The sequence below is a fragment of the Sarcophilus harrisii genome, chromosome 6, assembly GCF_902635505.1.
Source record: "Sarcophilus harrisii chromosome 6, mSarHar1.11, whole genome shotgun sequence".
NCBI classification, from domain to species: Eukaryota; Metazoa; Chordata; class Mammalia; order Dasyuromorphia; family Dasyuridae; genus Sarcophilus; species Sarcophilus harrisii.
The window spans coordinates 25172481-25195585 of record NC_045431.1 but is presented as its reverse complement, the minus strand read 5'-3'; the positions used below and the strand labels follow the sequence as shown (position 1 = coordinate 25195585).

General features: G+C 33.6%; 1 protein-coding gene across 3 annotated transcripts in view; it reads left to right on the top strand.

The window, feature by feature from the left end:
• The window catches only part of ARAP2 (ArfGAP with RhoGAP domain, ankyrin repeat and PH domain 2), a 213718-nt gene that overhangs the window by 93927 nt on the left and 96686 nt on the right, over positions 1-23105 (top strand). For all 3 annotated transcript variants that reach the window (XM_031942783.1, XM_031942784.1, XM_031942782.1), the window contains exons 11-16: positions 7223-7338; positions 9805-10004; positions 11726-11811; positions 13094-13276; positions 16262-16436; positions 17386-17520. In XM_031942783.1, coding sequence (XP_031798643.1) covers positions 7223-7338; positions 9805-10004; positions 11726-11811; positions 13094-13276; positions 16262-16436; positions 17386-17520 — 895 coding nt within the window. The remainder of the gene's footprint in view (positions 1-7222; positions 7339-9804; positions 10005-11725; positions 11812-13093; positions 13277-16261; positions 16437-17385; positions 17521-23105) is intronic.

Sequence of the window (23105 nt, the reverse complement as noted above, 5' to 3'; positions counted from 1 at the left end):
ATAGTCCCAACTCCTCATTTTTTAGATGAGGAAACAGAATTCCATAGACTTGTAATATAAACTAGTTACAGTTTTAGGTCCAGAGTCCAATCTCCTGCTATTGATATCTTCCTTTTGTCATCTTTTTGTTTATTAAAAATAAAAAATTCATAGTTAATTACATTAGTGAGATACATAGCAGGTATTCACTGAGAGAACAAGAATGTATGAACTTTTTCAATGTATATATCTTCTATTAGAAAAGGGTTCAATTCTCATTTGGACAAGATTTTTTGAAAAGAACAAAATTTATCAGTTGATTTCAAATGGGGCTGTTGGTATAAAATGCCTTGAAATAAATTGAAGGCAGAGGGAAGAGGAGAGAGGTCAGACAACGCAACTGCCTCTCAGTCTCCTTGTATCATCCTCTCAACAAGAAGAGGTCCATTCTACAGATCTGAGTTAGACCTCCAGCAGCCACTGGCAGGTGGCTTCCGTATTACAATAACTTCAGAATTATTTTTAAAAATCTTTGTTTCTGTTAAAAATATTCTTCTAATTTTAGTCTATTTTGGTGGGTGAAAATAAATTCTATTTTTTTTATTTTCAAAATACATGAATAGTTTTCAACATTCACCCCTGCAAAATCTTGTGTATTAATTTTTCTCCTTCCCTACCCCTCACCCACTACCTTAGACAGCAAGTAATCCAATATATGTTAAACGTGTGCAGTTCTTCTATACATATAAATTCTATTTGAAACTTTATAAATAATACCTTGTCATCTTATAACTGAAATAAGAAAATATTAGAGGGTCAAGTTCAGTTATATTCATATTTATTGAGAAATAAGTTAAATGATGGCCAGTCTTGTCTTGAAATAGCTGCTTTTATAATTTTATATTTGTGTTATATATCATATATTTTTCTATCTAATATGTATACATGAAAACAACTTTTCCAAAGCTGTGTGTATAAATTTCTACTAATAATTTTCATGTTGGCTCATGAAACTTTTAAGCTTCTCTGAATTAAACTTGCATAAAAAGATCAAATCTTAGAAAGTAGAAAAATGCAAATAATTTTGATAAAGCTTATAAAATGCTTCCTGAAATCCCTTTTTGCCCATGTATTTGCAAAGAAGCATTTATAAATATGTAGTCACAAATATTTCTTAATATTCAGCAAGATCTTGGATTCTTTGAACCTAAATGATGTGGAAACAAGTGTTGGCTTAATAGCTTTATTTGTTGTTCTCAGGCAGTAGAACATTTTATTTGGGGGGATTTCATAGTTTTGCCAGTATGCATTTAATGTAAGGCATTTCTAATCTAAAGCATTTCCCAGGATTAATTTTTCAAATACTTTCCTAAATTCATTTTGGCTTTTGCTATCTATATGAAATTATACAGTCAGGTTTCTTGATATAGCTAATTTTGTTTCATAATTTGAATGCGACTAATGATTCCTTTATACACATTATGAAAAATTAGCACAAATATTCTTGGTATAATGATAAAGAGCTAGGAAATGGAACTAATTGATATGAAAATGAAAAAGTGTTGATTGAGAGATCCTATATGCAGTTTTTGTATATATATATATATTTCTAGCATCCAAATAGCTCACAGAACTTAAAAACTTGGAAGAAACCTCCCAAAACTTTTACTCTAACCCACTCTTGAATGGAAATCTCTTTTATAACATCGACAAATAAGTCATCCAATCTCTGCTTGAACACTTCTTGCTACAGAGGAAAGAAACCTCCTTTTACTCCCATTACTCTTCTTTTGAAGTTATTAGGAAACTTTCCCTCCTGTCTGTGTGAAATCTTCCTTTCTGCACCATCTCCTCCTCTTTCCTACTTCTGTCCTGAGATCATTAGAACACCTTTAATCTTTTTTGCTTACCACTGGCCTTTAACAACTTAGAGATCTGGGAGTGTGCAAATTTGGAGAAAAAAAAAAAACCCGTCAGTATTCTGATTTTTTTTTAAGCAGCTGTTTTTTGTTTATAGTTTCTAACAGGTTTATAAAGATGAGGTTTTTAAGTCAGTCTTTTGGAACTTTTTTGTCCGAAGTTTAAGAGATCCTTGGAAAGAATAATTTGGCCTTGAATCCTATCACCAGATTTATTACAGTGGAATACAGTCTCATTTATCTGAGAACTACTTTTTTCCATAAAAAACTTTAATATAAATAATCATAGGGATCTTATTGTATTTGGCTTTTAACTAGGGTTTCAGATTCATTCTTTGGTCATGAGGAGACCTGTTGAACAGAGAAGACCAATGCCATGTGTTGCTGACATGATCATGATCACAATACATAACAGCAAGGAAAGGGGATGAAAATTTCAATGAATGTCTTCCCTTAGTACTGATGAGTAGTAGTTGTTCAGTCGGGTCTGTCTCATTGTGATCACATGAACCAAAGCACTCCAAAATTTTTCGTTCTCTACAATTTCCCACCAAAGTCTATTTAAGCTCCTCTTCAATCTTTCCATTACACTTCTCTCCATCTCATTCCTTGCCATCTTTTTTCCTTTTGTCTCCTGTGTTTCTTAACATAAGGGTCTTTTCCAATGAATTCTGTCTGTTTATTAAATGGCCAAAATATTTAAGCTTCAGCTTCCGTACTCGTCCTTCCAAAGTATAATCTGACTTCTCTAAATATTAAGTGATTTGCTCTACTTGATTATTCCATCGTCCACTGAAAAAATTGGCAATTTGGTCTCCATTTCTTCTGCCTCTTTGAAAACAAGCCTACTCTTCTGATAATTGTCAGTTCACATATTGCTGAAGTCTTGCAGAATTTACAATTTTAAGTGATGTCTATTGGTGGGCAAGATGAGCATGCAATTATTTGGTAATTTGAATCATCTTTAATATTCTTCTTCTTTAGGATTGGGATGTAAACTTTTTTTTTTCCAGTTCATTAGCCACTGTTGAATTTTCCAAATCTCCTGGCATATTGAGTACAGCATTTTAATAGCATTATCTTTTAGGATTTTAAATAGCTCAGCTAGAAATCTGTTACCTCCACCAGCTTCGTTGTTAGCACTTCTTCCTAAGGCCCACTTAACCATTCTCTAGAATGTCTGGATGTAGATCAGTAAGCACATTGACATGGATTATTGGTGATGTTAAAATCTTTCTTGTATTGTTCTTCTGCATATGTTTACTACTTCTTAATCTCTTTTAAGTTCCTATCAGTTTTGTCTTTTACCATGCCCACTTTTGCATGAAATATTCTCCTGATATTTCTTAGTTGTTTTTAAGAGATCTCTTCTCTTTTCCATTCTGATATTTTATGTTTTTTTTTTTTTTTGGAGGGGGGTTGCTTATTTATTTCTAATTCATTTGTTAACTATCATTCATTCATTCATTGATTTATTTTTAATACACATTGTTTTGTGAATCAAGTTGGGAGAGAAAAATTAGAACACACACACAAAAGGGAAAAACCACGGGGTTGCTTATTTAAGAAAAGAAAACAAAACAATACGACAAAAATAAACCCCTTCCTTCTTCTCTCCTTGAGAGCCATGGAATTCTGAATTCAGTTGGGCTTATCTTTCCCTTTCTCTTTTACTTTTCCTTCTTTTCTCAGCTGTTTATTTGTAAAACCTCACCAGAGAGTCATTTTACTTTCTTGCTCCTTTTTTTCCCTTTGTGTGTGTGTGTTGTTGTTGTTGTTGTTGTTGTTGTTGTTGCCTCCTGTACAGTATTGCAAATCTCTGCCTATAGTTCTTTTTTTAAAAAAAATTTTTATTATAATAACTTTTTATTGACAGAACCCATGCCAGGGTAATTTTTTACAACATTTTCCCTTGCACTCATTTCTGCTTTCCCCCTCTCTTCCTCCACCCCCTCCCCTAGGTGGCAAGCAGTCCTATATATGTTGCATATGTCACAGTATATCCTAGATACAATATCTGTGTGCAGAACCAAACAGTTTTCTTGTTGCACAGGGAGAATTGGATTCAGAAGGTAGAAATAACCCGGGAAGAAAAACAAAAATGCAAACGGTTTACATTCATTTCCCAGTGTTCTTTCTTTGGGTGTAGCTGCTTCTGTCCATCATTGATCAATTGAAACTGAATTAGGTCTCTTTGTCAAAGAAATCCACTTCCATCAGAGTACATCTTCATACAGTATCGTTGTTGAAGTATATAATGATCTCCTGGTTCTGCTCATTTCACTCAGCATCAGTTCATGTAAGTCTCTCCAAGCCTCTCTGTATTCATCCTGCTGGTCATTTCTTACAGAACAATAATATTCCATAACATTTATATACCACAGTTTACTCAACCATTCTCCAATTGATGGGCACCCATTCATTTTCCAGTTTCTGGCCACTACAAACAGGGCTGCCACAAACATTTTGTCTGCCTATAGTTCTTTAGGCACTTTATCAGACCAAATACCTTAAATCCATTCATCAACTCTACTTCATATACATAAGGGATATTATTTAGGTCATATCTCTATGATCCAATGACATTAATAGAGCCTACTTCAAGTATGAATGATGTCTTTTGTTCAGAGATCATTGAGGACAAACTTATTTCTCTTACAGTGGTGTTCAAAGCTTTTTCACTGTCTAATCATATGGGAACATACTGTTCAGCAAGAATCACAGGAGTTATTTTCAAATTTGTACAAGAGTTAATGAAATTTTTAACTTCTGCATGAAGATTGGTTGAGAGAATTAGAGGTAATCATTATAAAGAAGAAAAGAATATGGCAATTGTGATAGCTATCTTAAAGTTTTTAATTGGGGCTGTTACATGGTGGAGAGATTAGATATGTTCAATTCAGAGAGCTAAAAGTTGTAAAAAGGACAATTAGTCCTTGATATAAGGGAGAAAATTCCTTTTAGGGCTATCAAGGCATGTAATAAACTGCTTCTGGCGGTATTGCAAGGTTCAAGACCCAGTTTACTTAAAGAAAGACTCACAGGTACATGTTGAGTATAATATCCTGGGGTTTTCCTTGTTCCCCTTTGGAGATGGCCCGAATGACCTGCACTGAGTTGAGGGATTGTCAGGTATCAATCAGGAACTATCCTGTGTTTTGAGTTATTGAGATTTTAAATGGATGTTGGGAGCTATCCTGAACAAAACAAACTTCCTTCCAATAGATCATCAGGATAGCTCCATGACATCTTTATGGGAATTTTTAATTACCCCTCAGTTGTGGTCTTCATCAAGGAGTCATCTCCCTTCACTGGAACTCTTCGCTCGGATTCTAGACAGACCCCTTGTGGATTGTGTCAAAGAAGAGTATTTGTGTGTGTGTATGGGTGGGGGCTTGGACTAAACTGATGTCCATCCAACTTTGAAATCCCATGGTTTTACATGTCTTTATTATTGATTAAAATGGGACCTGGATTTGCATTGCTAGAGAGGAGGGATCCTGGATCTTTTGATGAGGTTACAGAACCATTGAAATCTCACCTAAAAACTTTAGGAGGGAAAACATTTGGAAAGCAAGTACACAAAGCATGATTGAGTATCATTGTCATTCCCTTGACAAAATTATTTTAAGAAAAAAAAAGGGCGGGAGAATATTTAAAATTATGTATCATTATTTTTTGATTAAAAAACATTACAATTTTTTTAACTACTTATCTGGAAGCAAGCGATTCCTATCTTGAATAGCAGATAAATGAATGTGGTAGTGAAGGGTGAACATGGAAAAAAGCTATTCATTTGTTGTGTACATCATCTGGTGGTTTTTGAATCTTTATGTTTTTCTCAAAGAGAAAATGTCACATATTTTCACATTTGTTCTCTGAACGTGAATGTGAAGGTGCCTGCCATTTACTTAAATGCTCTAAGTACCCATTTGTTCATATAAATCTTTGTATGATAATACCGGCTCCTCATTTCTTCTTAGAGCAGTCATTTTTTTAACTGATGGTTTTAAAATGAAAAATAAAAATATCTTTCTCACAGTAATCTTTTATTTGAATGTTTTATGAAGCAATATTGTTATTTTCTATATGTAATTAAATTGATTGTGCATGTTAATAATAATTCATTAAATTTATATTGCAACAAGGAAGATAAAAAGTTTGTAGTATGTATGTAACCAAATGGTCCATTCAGATATGGAAATTAATACTTTTTTATATTTTACTTAGAGGAAAAATCCAGACGTTTAGTTACTGTAAATTAGAATTAAACTTTTAAAAAGCTATTCAAAGATTTCTGTTAAATTAATCTCTTTTCTGCTATTGTTAGATTATCTTTTTTTCATTCTGTACATTCTAGGCATTGTCTTTCTTTAGGATGGCAGGCCTCTTCAGTTATTTAATTTATCTTTATTAACTTTTTTTTTTTTTTTTTTTTTTTGTGAGATCAAATTAAAAGTGTGGTCCACAAATCAAAATTTGGTTCTTTGGGTGATCTAAAGGGTAGGATTAGAAAATCAACCCTTTCCATCATTTATCAGCAACTGAAGAAAATCTTAACAAAAGTTGAAAACTAATTAGGGTTATATATAACACATGAGTGGTAATGTTGAATTTTAATTAGAAAGATCAGTATCTTAAAGTTTTTGCATTTAACTGTTCAGTCTTCTTTCCCCATAACTTTGTGGCATTTATGTTTTTGAGGTAATTGAAGCTTAAGAATGCATTAAGACTTTTTTGGGACACTAGTATTTTGCAAAATCATAATAGCCAAAATAAGATGTTTTAATAGCATCTAGCACTAGTAACACAGATATTTTCTAGGGAAGATACTTCCACGAATGACCACAATTTTGGGGGAATTTAAAAATGGAAAGAGAAATATATAGCAAGAGAACAATGTTATTGTTTATATCTTAAAATGAGTAATGCTTCTACCCAGAATGCATGTAAATGCAGGATTTTCCCCAAATGTTTTGGATCAAAGTTAATGCTTTTATAAGTTTTTGTAATCATGCCTGCCTTTAAAAACAGAGGAAATATATTACCCTTAGAAACTACATTCTGGTCAGCTTATCTTCCACTTGAGAGAAAGAAAATCATAAATCATTAACATCCAAACAGTAAATCTGAGAATATCATGCAGTTTTGAGAATAGCAAAAATAACTGTGAGGGAAGAAAAGGAAATCTTTCATACTAATCTTTTTGGTTTGTATTCAATAAGTATGACTTCTAAAACATTGGTTATTTTAGTTTTTTATAAAATAATTATGTTTTTAAAAGTATGCATTTTTAAATTTTTTGTTTTTATTTTCCACACTAGGATTTTAAGAGTGGACTTGGTATTACTGTAATTCCTATGAATTTAGCCAATGTGAAACATGTGGATCGGACTGTAAAACAATCTTTTGAAATAATCACTCCTTACAGAAGTTTTAGGTAAGATTTAAAGTTTTGGAATATTTTAGTGCTTCTGGTAAATTTAAGTCTCTGTTTTAAGTTATTGGTCTTGTATTTAAAATTGACTAGTTGAACAATGAAATTATTTGTAGTGACTTGTCTTTTTTCCATAGTGGTTGGCAAATAAATGCCTTCCAAAATAGTTTTAGAAAATCAAATAGTCCAAGGAAATCCATAACTCATCAGTTTTGTATTAGGGCAGCTTTGTGTTAGAGAAGCAAAGGATGCATTGTAATCAGGAAAACTTGAGTTCAAATTCAACCTCTCTTATTTATTAGCTGTATGACCCTGTGCAAGCCACTTAACCCTATTATAGTTTCTTATTTGTCAAATGAGCTGGAAAAATGGCAAAACACTGCAGCATCTTTGCTAAGAAAATCCCAGATGGGATCACACAGAGAAGACTGAAATACCTGAATAACAACAATTTTGTTCTTCCTATCCTATTGTACATATTAAGATTAGACTTAGAAAGAGTTAATTATTTTTTTCGGACAAAACATGCATAAGTGATTCAAGTCCATATGAAAAGTGCCCACAATTTATTCAAGCCTTATTCCTTTACTTAAAATGCAATGAATTTTATTTTTTGCCTCTCTAAATCCAAATCTTTCTACAAGATCTGTATATAAAGTATATATATATTTTTCCAGATAAGTATTTTTCTGTATAGTTTCCACATTCAAGACTTTTTTTTTTTTTTAGCATTTGTTGTCCTCAATGTTTTATCTCCTTGATAGCTCGTTGACTATCAAGTGATGGTTATTTTGGGGGGAAAGGGTGACAGTGTTCTAAACTCTCAACTATCTATATCATTAAGGAGAGTTACCCAAAATATATACCAGATCCTGAAAATATTGCACTAAGCCTATTTTACTGTTAATTTTTATTTTGCTTTAGTCTCTATTTGCAAAAAAAAAAAAGTTATTTCCCAAAAAAGATTTTAAATATTTTGAAGCCAGAAAATGTATAGCTTCATATAATCCACATAAGGAATACTCAGTTGATAATTTTTGAACTAAATTTAATACATTTATTTATTGCAAGTCCACTTGTTTGTTCTAAGGCTTGAATGGATTATAATAGTTACAGGCCTCTGATCATATAATAAATCCTTTCAAGGAATTTTTAATATAATTGATTAGAGATTTTTGTTATTCTGTTTAAAATTTTATTTTCTTTGCACCAAGAAATAAAAGTCATTGCCTCATGAATAGAGAATTTAGTCTTTGCAATTTAAAAGTAAACAGCTGGAGACAGAATCACAGTTTAGTTTGGAAACACAGATTCCAGAACCACCTGTTCCTGTGTAGGATCCATAGTTATGAATATCTTGGTGATTATAAGTTCTCCAACTTCTCAGAAAGAAAATATTAGCCTCACAAGCCAGTGCTTTCTTTCCAGGGATGGTGTAGCATTTATTAGGCCTCTATGAATTCTCAAAAATATACCATATATTTTGAGGAGAAAACTAAAGTTTTATAAACCTTTAGAGAGACTATATAAACCACTTTGTGGCATATCTAGTATAAGGTCGCATTTTTAATGGACTGAGCTATTAGGTTTGCTGAGCTGACAGAAGTATAAATAAACCATTAATATCTGTGAATTTTCTCCTGATTTGGGATAATAGGGAGTATTTATACAATATTGCTTTAAAACTTACAAAAAAGTATTTTTCATATTTTATCTTTACTATAAGCCTTTTATTATTGCTTTTCTACTGATGAGAAAAAATGGGATTGGAGAGGTATTGGGACTTGACCAGCCACAAAGGCAGTAAATGTTTAAGGCAGTATTAGAAATCAGGTTTTTCTGGTTTCTACTTCACTGTACCTAGCTGCCATTGATGATTTTATAAGTCAACTCTAGGGAACAGTCATCCTGAGAAACTCTGGTAGTTCTAAAAGTTTCTCAAACCCATTTGACCCTTCACTTCATTTTTAGTTTTTAAGTTTTAAATTGCCACTTCTGAGGTGCAACGTGATGATCATTATTAGCTTAGTTTAAAGCTAAACTGCGTGGCTAGCAGGTGCTTTGTGAATTGAGGATCGAGTTACAGACCTGAAACTTCTCCCAGCCTTTTTTGAGTATTCTTCCTCTACCTCTTGGGAAGTTTTCAGTCTTTCATCCGAGCCTGTGATGTACTAAGGTAAGAGTAGCACTGTGGTGAGGGGAGATTTTTATGACTGTTTGCTTTCATGATACATAAAGCCAAAAGGATAGAAAGGAAAATAGCCCTTAATTCATTTTGAGAAGTACAATTGGATATTTCCAACTGAAAGTGGATTAGAAACGAATCCTCCATCACTCTTAAATTTGTATGGAGGCCAGATTTTTCAACTGCGGTTCCATCTTTGGATCCAATGACTATGCAAACCATACCCTCTGCTTAATTGGCCTTTACAATGGAGATCAATAAGACAGAAAAGTCAATTGTTTCAGCTTTACAGCCGAGTCGGAAAAAGAGAAGCAAGAGTGGATTGAAGCTGTGCAGCAATCGATCGCAGAAACTCTCTCGGATTATGAAGTAGCTGAGAAGATTTGGTTCAATGAGTCAAACAAGAACTGTGCTGATTGCAAAGCGCCCGATCCTGACTGGGCATCCATCAATCTCTGTGTTGTCATTTGTAAGAAATGCGCAGGTAATTAATGGTGAGCCGTGCCGCCGGCCCAGGGGAGTGGGCTGCTGGGCCACCAGCCCTTTGCTCTGCCCTGCGGCGGCTCCCCCAGCTGATGGTGATGGTGATTGCAAGCCTTCCTCGGATGTGACTTAGTGAGCTGGGGAACGCTGTAAGCACAGGTGCACATTTCTCACCAGCTCGTCCAGTGGTGGACTTTTTTAAAATGACAATTTCAAACCATCAGGCTTTATTTTCCTTATTTTAGGCACGTATCTGAAATTTATGTGCAGTTTTTCATTGTCTTCTAAAAAGGATGCTATTTTAGAAAATTATAAAGATGCTAGAGAATATATGTACATTCTAAGCTCATGTTTACTAATTTTATAGAATTATAATATCATAGAATCTCAGAACAAAAAGGCAACTGTGGGGGGTCTAATTTATAAGTCTATTAAAAGTCTATAATTTATAAGTCCAATTTGTACTCGACAAGCAGTCCCCTTTACAACGTTCAGGTGGTTGTTAAATCCCTTCTTAGTGACTTTATCACCTTTGAAAATGCATTCCACCTTTAGGCGATTGTAATTATTAGAATTTTTTTTTCTCACATTAAACCAAAATCTACCTCCCTGTAATGCCAGCACATTTTTCTCAGTTCTGTCCTTAGCTGCCAAGCAAAAGTCCACTCCCTCTTCTCCATCTCAGTCCCTAAGATACTTGAAAATAGAATTCATGTAACCTGAGTACTTTATTCTCCAGGCTAGAAATCCCCCTATTTTCTGCTGAGCCTCGGGTGGGAGAGAGCTTTAAATCTTGTCCCCATCCTCATTACCATCTGTGGCCAAGTTCCAGCTTGGCGCTCTCCTTACTAAAATATGGAACAGAGGCCGGAAGGCTGGACTTGACATATCGGATATGTCGGAAGCCTTCAGTTGGTGTCCCTGAGCAACTCCAGAAGGATGTTGTGTGAATGACACATGAGCAACCGAGTGATGAGTTCCCCTTCGCCTGGAAAAACGGAGCAAATAGCTAGGAGTCGTCTCTGTTGCTTGTCCTTTTGGGGGATGAACATAACAGGAGGCACCCAATATTGGAGGATATGGCAGGGATCTGAACCTCCTCTTCTGCTTCCATTTTGAGCTCCTTAGTCTTGACTTGATGTTAACTTAATTTTTTTTCAAACTTCTTTAGCCTGACGTTTTAAGTTTTAAACCGGCTTTAATTTGCCTTTCCAACCTCATTTAACATTATTCCCCTTTGTGTACTCAATCTCTGGCCAACCTAAGTTACTGCCTATTCTGCAAACTTGGCATTTGTCTGTCTCCTGTTTCCATGAATTCATGTTGACCGTCAACCGTCCCTGGACTATTCATTTCCTCGATCTCAGCATTTTAGAATTTTTCTCTCCTTTCAAATGTTACTTCCCTTGTGAAACCATCTCCAAAATGTTTTCTCTCTTTAAATATATTAAATAAAAATATTAAATATTAATTATGTATGTGTACATCACAACTTTCCTGGTGGAATGAAAATTCCTAAAAGATAAGAAAACAGAGACACTCTTTTACTAGAACAATATCTCATACATTGCAGGCTTAGTTGATATTTCTTGATTCCAATAGAATTTGTAAAATATTGGTGAGAAAGTTTTTTTTTTTTTTCATTTAAAGGGCCACTTTAAACAGAAAATGTATAAGTTGAAAACTTGTATTGATATCTTTTTTTTTTTTTTAATCATTTAGGACAACACAGATCTTTAGGGCCAAAAGATTCTAAAGTTCGTAGTCTAAAAATGGATGCCAGTATTTGGAGCAATGAACTCATTGAGGTATGGTCCACAAATGTATTTCAGCCTAACCAACTAAGGGAAATGGCTAATAGGACAAAAAATACCTATATAAAAATGTTGAATAATGTGTCAAATGTTCAGTAATTCTTTTAGCAAAATGCTAACCTTAAAAACTAACTAGAACCTTTTGAGAATAGGTCTAAATATTAAATAGTATGTAATATAATACAGTATGTAAGAGTATTATGTGATATGATTAATGTAACTGTTTCTTAACAGTATGTTTAGAGATAGACACACCTTTAAAAATAACTTCTATGTTATTAAATATAAATATAATAGTAAATATGATCATGTATGGTACTGAGAGGGCCTTACATCCCTAATTCTAACCCTGGGACTCCTCCATTCTCCTTATTTGGAGAGGTACAGAGTGTTATAATGGTTTTTTTTCCAAGTTGATACACCATATTCTACCACAAGAACAACCATTCCTCAAACCATGGATGGACAATTACATTGAACCATTGATTGGACTTTGCCACAAGTGGTTTTGTAAATATTTGGTGTAAATAGAAACTTTATGTTTTTTATCTTATTTGGGGAATATGCCTAGCAATGAGATTTTTTTAGATCAAAGAATATGGACATCATAGTTACTTTTTGAGCACAATCCCCAAATGTAAGATAGTTGGACTAGTTCAGAGTTGCAGTAGATTTTTAGTGTGCCTGTTTTTCCAACGCCCCTCCAACATTTACTATTTCAGTTTTTGTAATAATTACTGATTTGCTTAATTTGAGGTGAAAGTTGTTTTGTTTTAATTTGGATTTATTTTATTAAAGATTTGCAGAATTCTTTTCTGTGGTTTTTAATTATTTACAGAATTTTTTAAAGCTGTTTATTCATAGCATTTGAATGCATTTATTGGGAGAATAGCTCTTACTTTTACATATGTGTGTTATTTTCCTCTATTTCTTAGATATTAAATCTTTATCAGATATATGCTTTGTAAGGCTTTTTTAAGCTAATAGACAGCTTTCCTTATATTAGGCAGATTGACTTCATTCATGCAAAAAGAAATTATAAGAAAAAAAGTGGATGTCTATGTGTTTATATTCAACTTAGATAACTTATTGGTTTGTAATTCTAGTCTTGTTTCTTTCATCTGATACTTTTCTTCTCAGCCCACAAAATAAAAAAAAAAAATCAAACAATCCCCCCAAAGAAACAGAACCAACCAGTTTTTAACCCTTCTGACAAAACTAAAATCTATAAACTTGTTTTGTTAATCATATTTCTGTCTAATATTTTTTCTTCCAGCTTTTTATTGTCATTGGAAACAAAAGGGCAAATGACTTTTGGGCAGGAAATCTTCAAAAAGATAAAGAATTACACATAGATGCTCCAGTAGAAGAAAGAAAACTTTTTATTACTCAGAAATATAAAGAAGGACGATTCAGAAAAACCCTTTTGGCCTTTCTTACCAAAGAAGAATTAAATAAGGTATGATCAAGCTAATTAGGTAGATGCCGTTTTCAAATTTTCACTTACAGATGTGTCGGTGATAAGGAAAGGAAATAATTTATGGCTTTATCTGGGGAGTAAAACTAGCAGTTTAATTTCTTTCATGGAGCTTCTCTGATGAGATGACCCATATGGTGGTGCTTCCTTTATTCAGCCTTATGTGGAAGGAGCTATTCTTCATAATTGGACATAATTGTCTAACTATTATATATTTATAAATATATGTAGTACTATATGATATATAAAAATATATGTAGGATATGCAATAAATTGGACATAATTGGAGTCTTGATGACTCCATTTGGGATTTCCTCAGGAGAGACTAGAGGAAATTGAGGTGAACAGAGATAAGTGACTTGCCCGGCTGGTAAGTGTCTGAGACAAGATTGGAACTCATGAAGATGAGTCCTCCTGACTCCAAGATAGCATTCTACCATACCCTCAACTGACCATCATGTTGAGGTAGAATTGCCCATTGTATCGATTACATTTTATCTCATTTTCATCAATTCTCCCTTCCATCCATCCATTTTATCACATTTTCATCCATGCTCCTATCCATCTAAAAATATTGGACATAAAAACACACATAGATAACATATCTTTATATATACTATATATTTCTATCTAAAATGCTGAACATATACACACATAAATATATATATATATATATAAAATCTATACACATAACATATATTTTATATACATTATATAATGCTATCTAAAACTATCAAATACATACATATCCATCTAAACACACACATAGATCTATGTATGTATATATCTATATCTATACAAAACACTAAAATCAGACATGCATACATATGTACATACACATATTACACATATATATGGATATATATCCATCTAAAATATCATATACATACATACTTATATATCCACATACTATATCTATCTATCTAAAAATATTGGATACATAATTATACACAAAAATGTATGTATCTATGTACAATATCAATATTTTACTCATATATATACATATATGTATACATGCATGTATACATATGTAAAACTATAGTTTGTTGGGGGTTTTTTGGAGATAAATAAGGACCACTTTTCTCTCTTTCTTTTTCTCCCCATGGAAAGATCCAATCTAAGACACTTGAAAAATATTTGGAAGAAAGCTCCAATTAGCTCTCTCCAGGACTGCCCAGGTTTTTCTTAGCACCACAAGCAGATTTTTGATGTTGCTGCTATTTTTTCCTCTCCTCATGTGTCAAAGGAGGTTTGCTCTCCATGAAGATTGTATTTTGGGTGTTTAAAAATTTATTTTGATCATGCTGGGTACAGTGTCTCAGAATCTCAGGGAATTTAATATTTGTTTTTTAAGATGTTCTGCATATCTCAGACTTTTCAGAGATCACACATTTTCAGGCAGACATATACTTGTATCAGTCTAAAGTTAATTAATCCACCCACCATTACTTGAAGCTACTTAGGAGTTATTTGGAAAAAGTAGCCTTTTTATATTTTTAAATTCTATCAATTTAACTTTTAACCATTAAATTCTTACTGTTGGTTAAGGAATTTTGAGCATAAATAATAAATACCTGAATCATATTGTCTCTATCTATAATATATATCAAGTCTGCCAAGACAAGGAATACTGATATATGAAAAATAAATTTATTTATGTGAATAAATATAGGACATATGAAAAATAAATTATTGCATTTTTTCAACTATCTTAGACCTTGTTAAAGAAAAAAAAGTTCCTTAAAAACTGTATATTGAAGCTGAATGGCATACCTTAATCTTACAGTAGTTCTGAGCATTAAAAGCCAGTGATGAAAATGGCTAAAGAATTAGCAAATACATAAACAATGACTATTCTTGCTTTTGTTTTTTTCTGTGAAAAGTAAAATTCATCATATGTCACGGATTTATCTAAAAAGCTAAACTCATTTATTAATTTTCTTACTTATCAGCTATTCCCTACTGTATTCTCATTCATTAATTTTCCATTCCTTTAGTTTATTTGCCATTGGAAATATGGGATTGATGTTTCATGTTTTAAGCTAACGTGAAAAATTATACTATGAGAATAGCATATTTTTTGACACATGGCAATTAATTTCCAATTACAGTTCATTTTTTATAGGATCCTTAGTTTTATGTTATTTGTATAGTAGTCTCTGTTTGCACCATTTTGACATCTTTACTTCTGCACTGTCATAGTTTGTCCTTATGTCTTTACCTCTATTCTCTTTCCTTTGATGACACTTTTCATTTCTGTTTCTATTGTCTTTATTTTCAGTCTTTATTGTTTTCTACCCTTACAGACAGTTTTAAAAAGGAGAAAAGTGAAATTTCCTCTCCACATTATGTCTTTGACTCTTTTGAATCCAAACTTCTAGTAATGATTTAATTCAAACAGGAGAAGAATGTGAAACAGGATGCTATCTTTGTTTAAGCTGGTGTTTTGCGGTACTTTGAGATGGAACGCTGTTCATTTTCACCATAACAGTGGGAAGCAGAATATAATAGAACCATAGGGAAAGAAAATAGGTCAATTAATTTAGGGCTTTCTGGATAATCTTTATATAAAATCGCATCCTTATTCTACTTCTAATGTTTTCAACCCTCAGAATTTCAATCATTTGAAGGTTTTGAAACAAACTTTTCAAGTAAGTCTAAGGTCTTTGGGAGATTATCTGTTACTTAAACTTGATCATTTTTGCTGTAGGGGATTGTACATTGAAAACTAACAATAACTCTTTTTTGCATATTATAATTTAGTTGGGAAAAGAATGCTTTTTGTCATTGTGGCTTATAGACATCATTCATATTTTAATATCTTAATTTATTGAGAACTAACCCTTGTCAACAACAAGCAGTTGTTGCTTTTGAGAATAAAAAAAATTGGATTATTGGTTTTATATGATGAGCTTAATGTATTCTAAAATTTTATATATATACATTTAAATTTTTAATATTGATCAGGCCTTATGTGCTGCGGTAGTTAAACCAGATGTTCTTGAAACAATGGCGTTGCTGTTTAGTGGAGCCGATGTAATGTGTGCAACTGGAGATCCTGTTTACAGCACCCCTTACTTACTAGCTAAGAAGGCTGGGCAAAGTCTGCAAATGGAATTTCTCTATCACAATAAATTCTCAGGTAAATTTTCATTCACCATGTTATTTTCTCATGTGTCTTATTTTTCTCAGATCTTTAATTCTGTGCATTTGTAATTTTAATATGATATTAACATAGAATTAAATATTAATTTCCAGTAGATTATAAGCTTGTTAAGGGCAGGAATGATCTTTCTACCTCTTTTTGTATGCTCAGAGCTCAGCACAGTACCTGGCGCAAAGTGCTTAATCAATTTTATTATTGATTTGTATGATTTAGGGAGAAAAATAAAGAATGGTCAAGGTAGTAAATGACCTATTACTTGTAAGTAAAGTTACTCATTTTCACCAAAATTTAATTTTGAGACAAAAAACTTTCCAAAATAGTTCTTTCATTTTAGGAAAAAGTTTAAATAGTTCTTTCATTTTAGGAAAAAGTTTAAGAAGCAAATTACCTTGAATTATAGATATAGAAACATATTTGTGTGTATGTGTATATCTATATGTAGATATAGATATAGATAATGTATGTCTGTATATAGACATGTAAATATAACTATATTATATGTTTATATATACATAATTATATTATATATATGTGTGTGTATATATATGTGTATATATATTATATATATATACACACACACACATACACATAGAGTATGGCAAAACAGTAATATAGTATAACTTTAGTAAATATAATTTAGTAATATAAATATAACTGATTAAGTAGATATATGCCTGCATATGTGTGTGTGTGTGTATCTGTAGATCTATAAATATACTGTGAAATGTAGATATCCAACACATATGATTGAATAATAAAAATTAGATTTCAATTGGAATATGACTTGAATACTTGCAAACAGCATGTAGTATGATATATATATATATATATATATAATATGGTGTGGTATTTATGAAATCTTTGCATTTCCTTTGTACCTTTTGACTATAAAAAAAGAACATTATTTTCTTCTTTTTCTTTATAGATTTCCCCACACATGACATTCATTGTGAAAGTGGATTACCTCAAGAATCTTCACATTCTACTTTTCTCTGTGACTTTCTATATCAGTTTCCAACTGTAGCTGCTAAGCTGTCTGCAGAGAAAAAAATGATCGAAGGTATCTTTTCTCTTCTTGTAATAATATCCTATATACCTGATTACTTCACTAAATGACTATAGATTTAGTGAGTTAGGCGTGGGGGCCTGGAATTGGAAAAGCTTTGAGTTCAAATGTAGCCTCACACATAGAATCCTTGTGTGATATTAATCAAATCACTTAACTTCTCTGCCCCTCTAGTATCCTTAACTAGGAAGTGGGGGCTTGCTCCCCCTACTTGCTCCCAGAGTTGTTGTGGGGATAAAGTGAGATGATATTTGTTTTGTTTTGTTTTGTTTTGTTTTTTTTGAGGAATTTTTCATTTTATTTTTTAAATTTTATATATACATATATATACGTATATAATATATGTATATACAGCTTTTTATTTACAAGATATATGCATGAATAATTTTTCAGCATTGACAGTTGCAAAACTTTTTGTTCCAATTTTCCCCCTGCTTCCCCCCACCCCCGTGAGATGATATTTGTAAAGGGAAGCGTGTGTCTGATCAAGATGACATTAAGTGTTAAAGTCTTGGTGAATATTAAAATCCTTCACTTCTTAAACCTCATTATAATCTAATCCCTTCTTAATTTCTTAACTTAAATGAGTCTTAACTCTTCTCTTCACGCTCTATCTTCCAAGTGTCCAAGCCTTTCTTGCCCTCACCCATGTGCTGTCTCCCTCGGTTCCCTTCACTGTCTTTCCCTCATATTCCAAAATATTCTATGACCTCCTCATCCTATTGCAAATCTCACCTTTTGCAAGTGCCTTTTCTTCCCTCTAACCTATCTGCCCCCATACTACCCTATCTGCCCCATATTCATCCATCTGCCCCCACACTACCGCATCTCCCCCCACACACCCACTTCCAACATCTTTCTTCTTATGTACTCCACTTACATTGCTTATTTGCCCATTTATTTTCCCCTTCTCTCCCATTAAAATATGAGCCCCTCGCCTTTGCCTTTTTATGGAGCCTCAGCACTTAGTACATGGCCTGCCACATAATCGGCACTTAATTAACGCTTGCCAACTGATGGACTGACTTTGACTCCCTTTGTGCTTTGTCTCCACTTTTAGGATAGGTGCTTTTCTCCAAGGGGTACCAGTGGTCTTTTCATTCTACTGCTTTCATTCACACCCTATGAACTTGATAAGTGTTTGTTATTTTATTGAAATAAGGAAATTATAAACCTATAAAGGAGGTAATTCAAGGGGAAGAGAATAAGCATTTCTATAGCCCCTATTGTGGACCAATTCAAGAAACATTTATTAAGTATTTGTGAGGTTCTAGGCACTGTGTTAAGTGATGGAAGTACAATCAATAAAAAGGAGGACAGTGCAGGAGCTTACAATCCAAACTACTAGGCACTATGCAAACAAAGCAAAATTTTAAAAATATTATCTGATTTGGTCTTTGTAATAACCTTGAGGTTAGGTGGATATTTCAATCCCCATTTAATAGTTTTAGGAACTGAGGCAACAGATTAAATGACTTGCTGAGGATTACACAGCTTATAATTATCGAGGCTAGGTTTGAATTTAGTTCTTCTATACATATATATCTGTAGATATAGAAATGTGCTATGAATTAGAGATATCCAACATATATGATTGAATAATAAAAATTAGATATAGTCTATAATCACCTGTCTTCCTCCAGGAAATGTGTGAGGTAAAGGGAAAATCACAAGAGCAAAGTGTGATTAAAGTCAAAAGAAAAAAAAAATTATAGGTAAAAATCTGGGAAGAAAATCCGATTTACTAAATTTGCCAGTTGAGGAACATTGATTGATAAGTTTATTAGAATTTCAAAATGAACAGTGGAAACCGACTAAAACTTTGTAGTTTCTTCTATGGCTTAGTAACTGGGAGATAGTGTTTGAGGAAGTGCAGGTGTAGACAGGAGGGGAGAAGTCTTAGTAAGAGCCTGGAGTGGATAGGGAGCAATGAAAAAAAAAAATTCTGTAAAAATAAATTAGACTTTGAGAATCACAGGTTCATGAAACAAAGATGAAATATTCAAAGATTTTTTTTTTAATCTAATATGTACTTGATACTGTGCTCCATCCTTTGGAAGACACGGAAATGTGCTGTTGTCTTGGGACTTTAGGATCAAGCTATGGTTTTTGGGGAAAAATACTTCTCTGGAACTATTCAAAATATATTTTAAAATATTTGGAGAGAGAAGCAAGTGGGGAAGAAATGTCTGTTAAGAACCCAGTGTGGGTCAGAATCATTATGCTTCCCTGAAAGCATGGATTGGTAGGGAAAGAAATTTGCAATTACCTTCTCCATAGTGGTGAAGTTCACCACAGCAGAGAGCCGGAGAGCTCCACTGACAGAGACAGCTGGCATTTTTGGCTCCTGTCTCCCCTTTTATGGGGAAAACTGTCTGGAGACCCAAGGCGAGAGTGGCGTGAGGGGCACGGTTCTGTCCGTCTCTGGCTTGTCCTTTGTCAGCACCGTGTGCTGGAACCGGCTCCTGCCGCCCTGAGAGAAGCCAGGCTCCCGTTAGCTTAGTGGGAAGACCGACGTGGGTCTGGGCCCTGCTGGCTTGGGTGGAGCAGGCAAGCTTGGCCGGCTCCCGGACCACCAGAAACGCTTTGGAGAGGAACCGCAGCAGCTCGGAGAGTCTCCTAGGCTGTGTGTTGCTTTTTGGAGCTGAGCTCCTCTGCAGTTGGGGTTAGACTTTTCTTATTTTTCTTCCTCTCTTTTAAGAACTGATTATACAAGTGAGAGGCTTTTATTTTGGTAATAAGGGTATTGATTTCCTCAAAACAAAGACTAACTCATTCTTCCATGTTACCCAAAAGGGAGCATGGCTTTCTCCCCAGACCTGTTCTTTTCTCTTTAGTGGAAACTAAATGGAGTTTTCTTTGGTTAACTTTTAGCGGCTTCTCCATTGACTCAACAGCCATCATTATCTGTTTTTCCACCTTTTTGCTCCTGAGTCTCTGGGTCTCTTACCTCTGGAACATCTTTTCCTGTTTTCTCCTCCTTTGGGTAAAGAGTTCTGGATCATAATCAAAGGGTTGTATTTAAATTTTGGCTTTTCTTCCTTTATGAATTACGTGAGCTTGGACAATTACTTCTGTCTCTGCAACCCTGATTGTGAAATTCCCTGCTATGCAATATATAAATTGTGTCGCTCCTTATCTCTTTCCCCTTCTATTCCTTCCCTATGGTAATATTTTTCTGGTTTCAGAAGAGATGTAAACAGAAGCAATTAAGTGAAAAACTACAAATTGCTCAACTTTGTCACCAGTTAGCTGTCCTTCTGCCATTAAAACCACTAATGAAAATGTAAAGTTTCAAAACATGATCTCATCCTGAAATTCTCTGATCCATCTCTGGTCCATCCCATTGCTAGATCTTGGCTTCTGCTGCCATCGTCTCTCCAGCCTCCCTCCCTCTGCTGCCATATTGCTCTTCCTGATTTGCCAACTTAGTCACCAACTTAGAAGCTTTTAATGGTCTGCAAAGTAAAGACCACTGGAGGCTGGTTTTCACAGACTGCGTGCAAAGTGCTCTATTATCAGTCTCCCTTCCACTTTTCCATGATACTTTCCTCTTTCATGACTCTCTGCTCTCAGACAAGACCAGTCCTTCCCGCACATCCTACCCTTTCTTACCTCGGTATCTCTATATGAACTTTGCATTTGTTTTCTTATTCCCCCCTTCCCCATTCTTTAATATTCCATGGATAAGCTACCTAATCCATAACATTTTCTGGATCCCTTAAGCAGCTTTTCAATAACACTTTATATCTTTCCTTATTAATTATATTTTATATTCAGGCCAACTAGTGGATATAAATAGGTGGCCCAGTGGACAGATCACTGAGCCTGGAGTTGGGAAGGCTCACCTTGAGTTGAAATCTGACCTCAGACACTTCCCTTGGCAAGTCACTTAACCAAGTGGGCCTCAGTTTACTCATCTGTAAAATGAACTGGTGATGAAGAGTCAGACATGAAGTGAATGAACAGCAAAATTTATGTCTATCATTCTTATGGGCAGATCATTGTCTCATTTATTTTTGTGTCTCTCAGCCTCTGTTGTCCAGTTCAGTCATATCTGACTCTTTGTGAACCCCACTGAGGTTTTCTTGGCAAGGATAATGGAGTTTTCCTTTTCTTTCTCCAGTGAATTAAGGCAGAGTAAGTATTAGAGGTAGGATTTGAACTCGGGTCTTGAATCCAGACCGCCCCCCCAGTGCTTTATCCATTGTGCTACCATCCGTCTTTGTTGTCAGCATCTAGGGCAGTGCTGTGTAATATTGAAAGTCTTATTAGATATTTGCTTGATTACAGAAATTGGACAAGAAACAATATAATAAAGTGATGGAAACTCAAGCTTGAAATGCCATCTTTAAAGTAAAAAAAAAAATTAAGTAAAGATGAATTGATCTCATATTCTTCTGCCATTCCAGATGTTCAGTCACAGGGATAAGGCAGAAGTATACAAGATATCTTCATAGTTGGAAATCTGGAAAGGAAAAGAAGTGGTTACAGTGATTCGAATGGCAAAGTAGTGTCTATTTCCATTGTGGGAAAATGACAAAAGTTTAATGTTTTTAAGATGTTGAGATATCCTAATTGTAGACCACCAGTCATCAACTGCAATCAATAATTAAATAGTGGTGAGCCTCATAAAATATCTTTCACCTATGAGGTGGATTCATTTAAGGGATATTCTATCTAGACTTAGTAATAATTTGTCAAGTTTTACTAAGAGCTTAAGACAAGTGAGAGCTAAATAGTTTAATTAATTGAGTATAAACTTTCTGGAAAACATCTTTTGCACCATACAAGAGGTAACTGTAAAGTAATGAGAGTGATTTTCTGGCACAAGCTTTTACAATAGTTTTATACTTCATTAAGGTACAAGATTTAGATTTGTTCTTTTAGCCCTAAGGTTTTTAACTTTTTTTTTTTTCTTTTTTTTTTTTTTTAGCCCTCTTTAGCAGTCTTTTAAAGCCTTTGAATCCCCTCTCATAATCATACTCTTAAAATACGTTAGAGAGGATTTTTAAAATTATATAAAATAATAATGGTACAAGTGTCCAAGATACTTTTTAATGTTACATTAAACACAAAGGAAGATAATTATATTGAATTACAATTAATCAGGATATTTTTTTCTTTTTTCTTTTTTTTTTTTTTTTTTTTTAAGTTTTGTGCTTGTTTCCCTTCCCCCAGGTTAGTAAAGCTATTTTTTTCAGACTTCATTTTGAAACTTTATATTTTCATCAGTGATTTTTAATGGCAGAAAGGTAGCTAACTGGTGACAAAGTTGATTGAAACAATTTGTAAAAAAAATTTACAAATCAGTTTATGACCCTTTTGAAACCAGAAAAATATTACTATAGGGAAGGACTAGAAGGGGAAGGAACTAAGGGGCAATCTGATTTATATATTGCATTGCAGGGAATTTCACAATCAGACATTTATTAAGGAGATATTAAGATATGAAGGATATTTCCTCAATTCCCACCCTATATACTTGGGAAAAATTGAGTGTTCTCCAAATAAATTGCTTAACCTTCATGAGAATTTCAGGATATTGAAGATAACAGCATTAAATTTTATAGCATTCA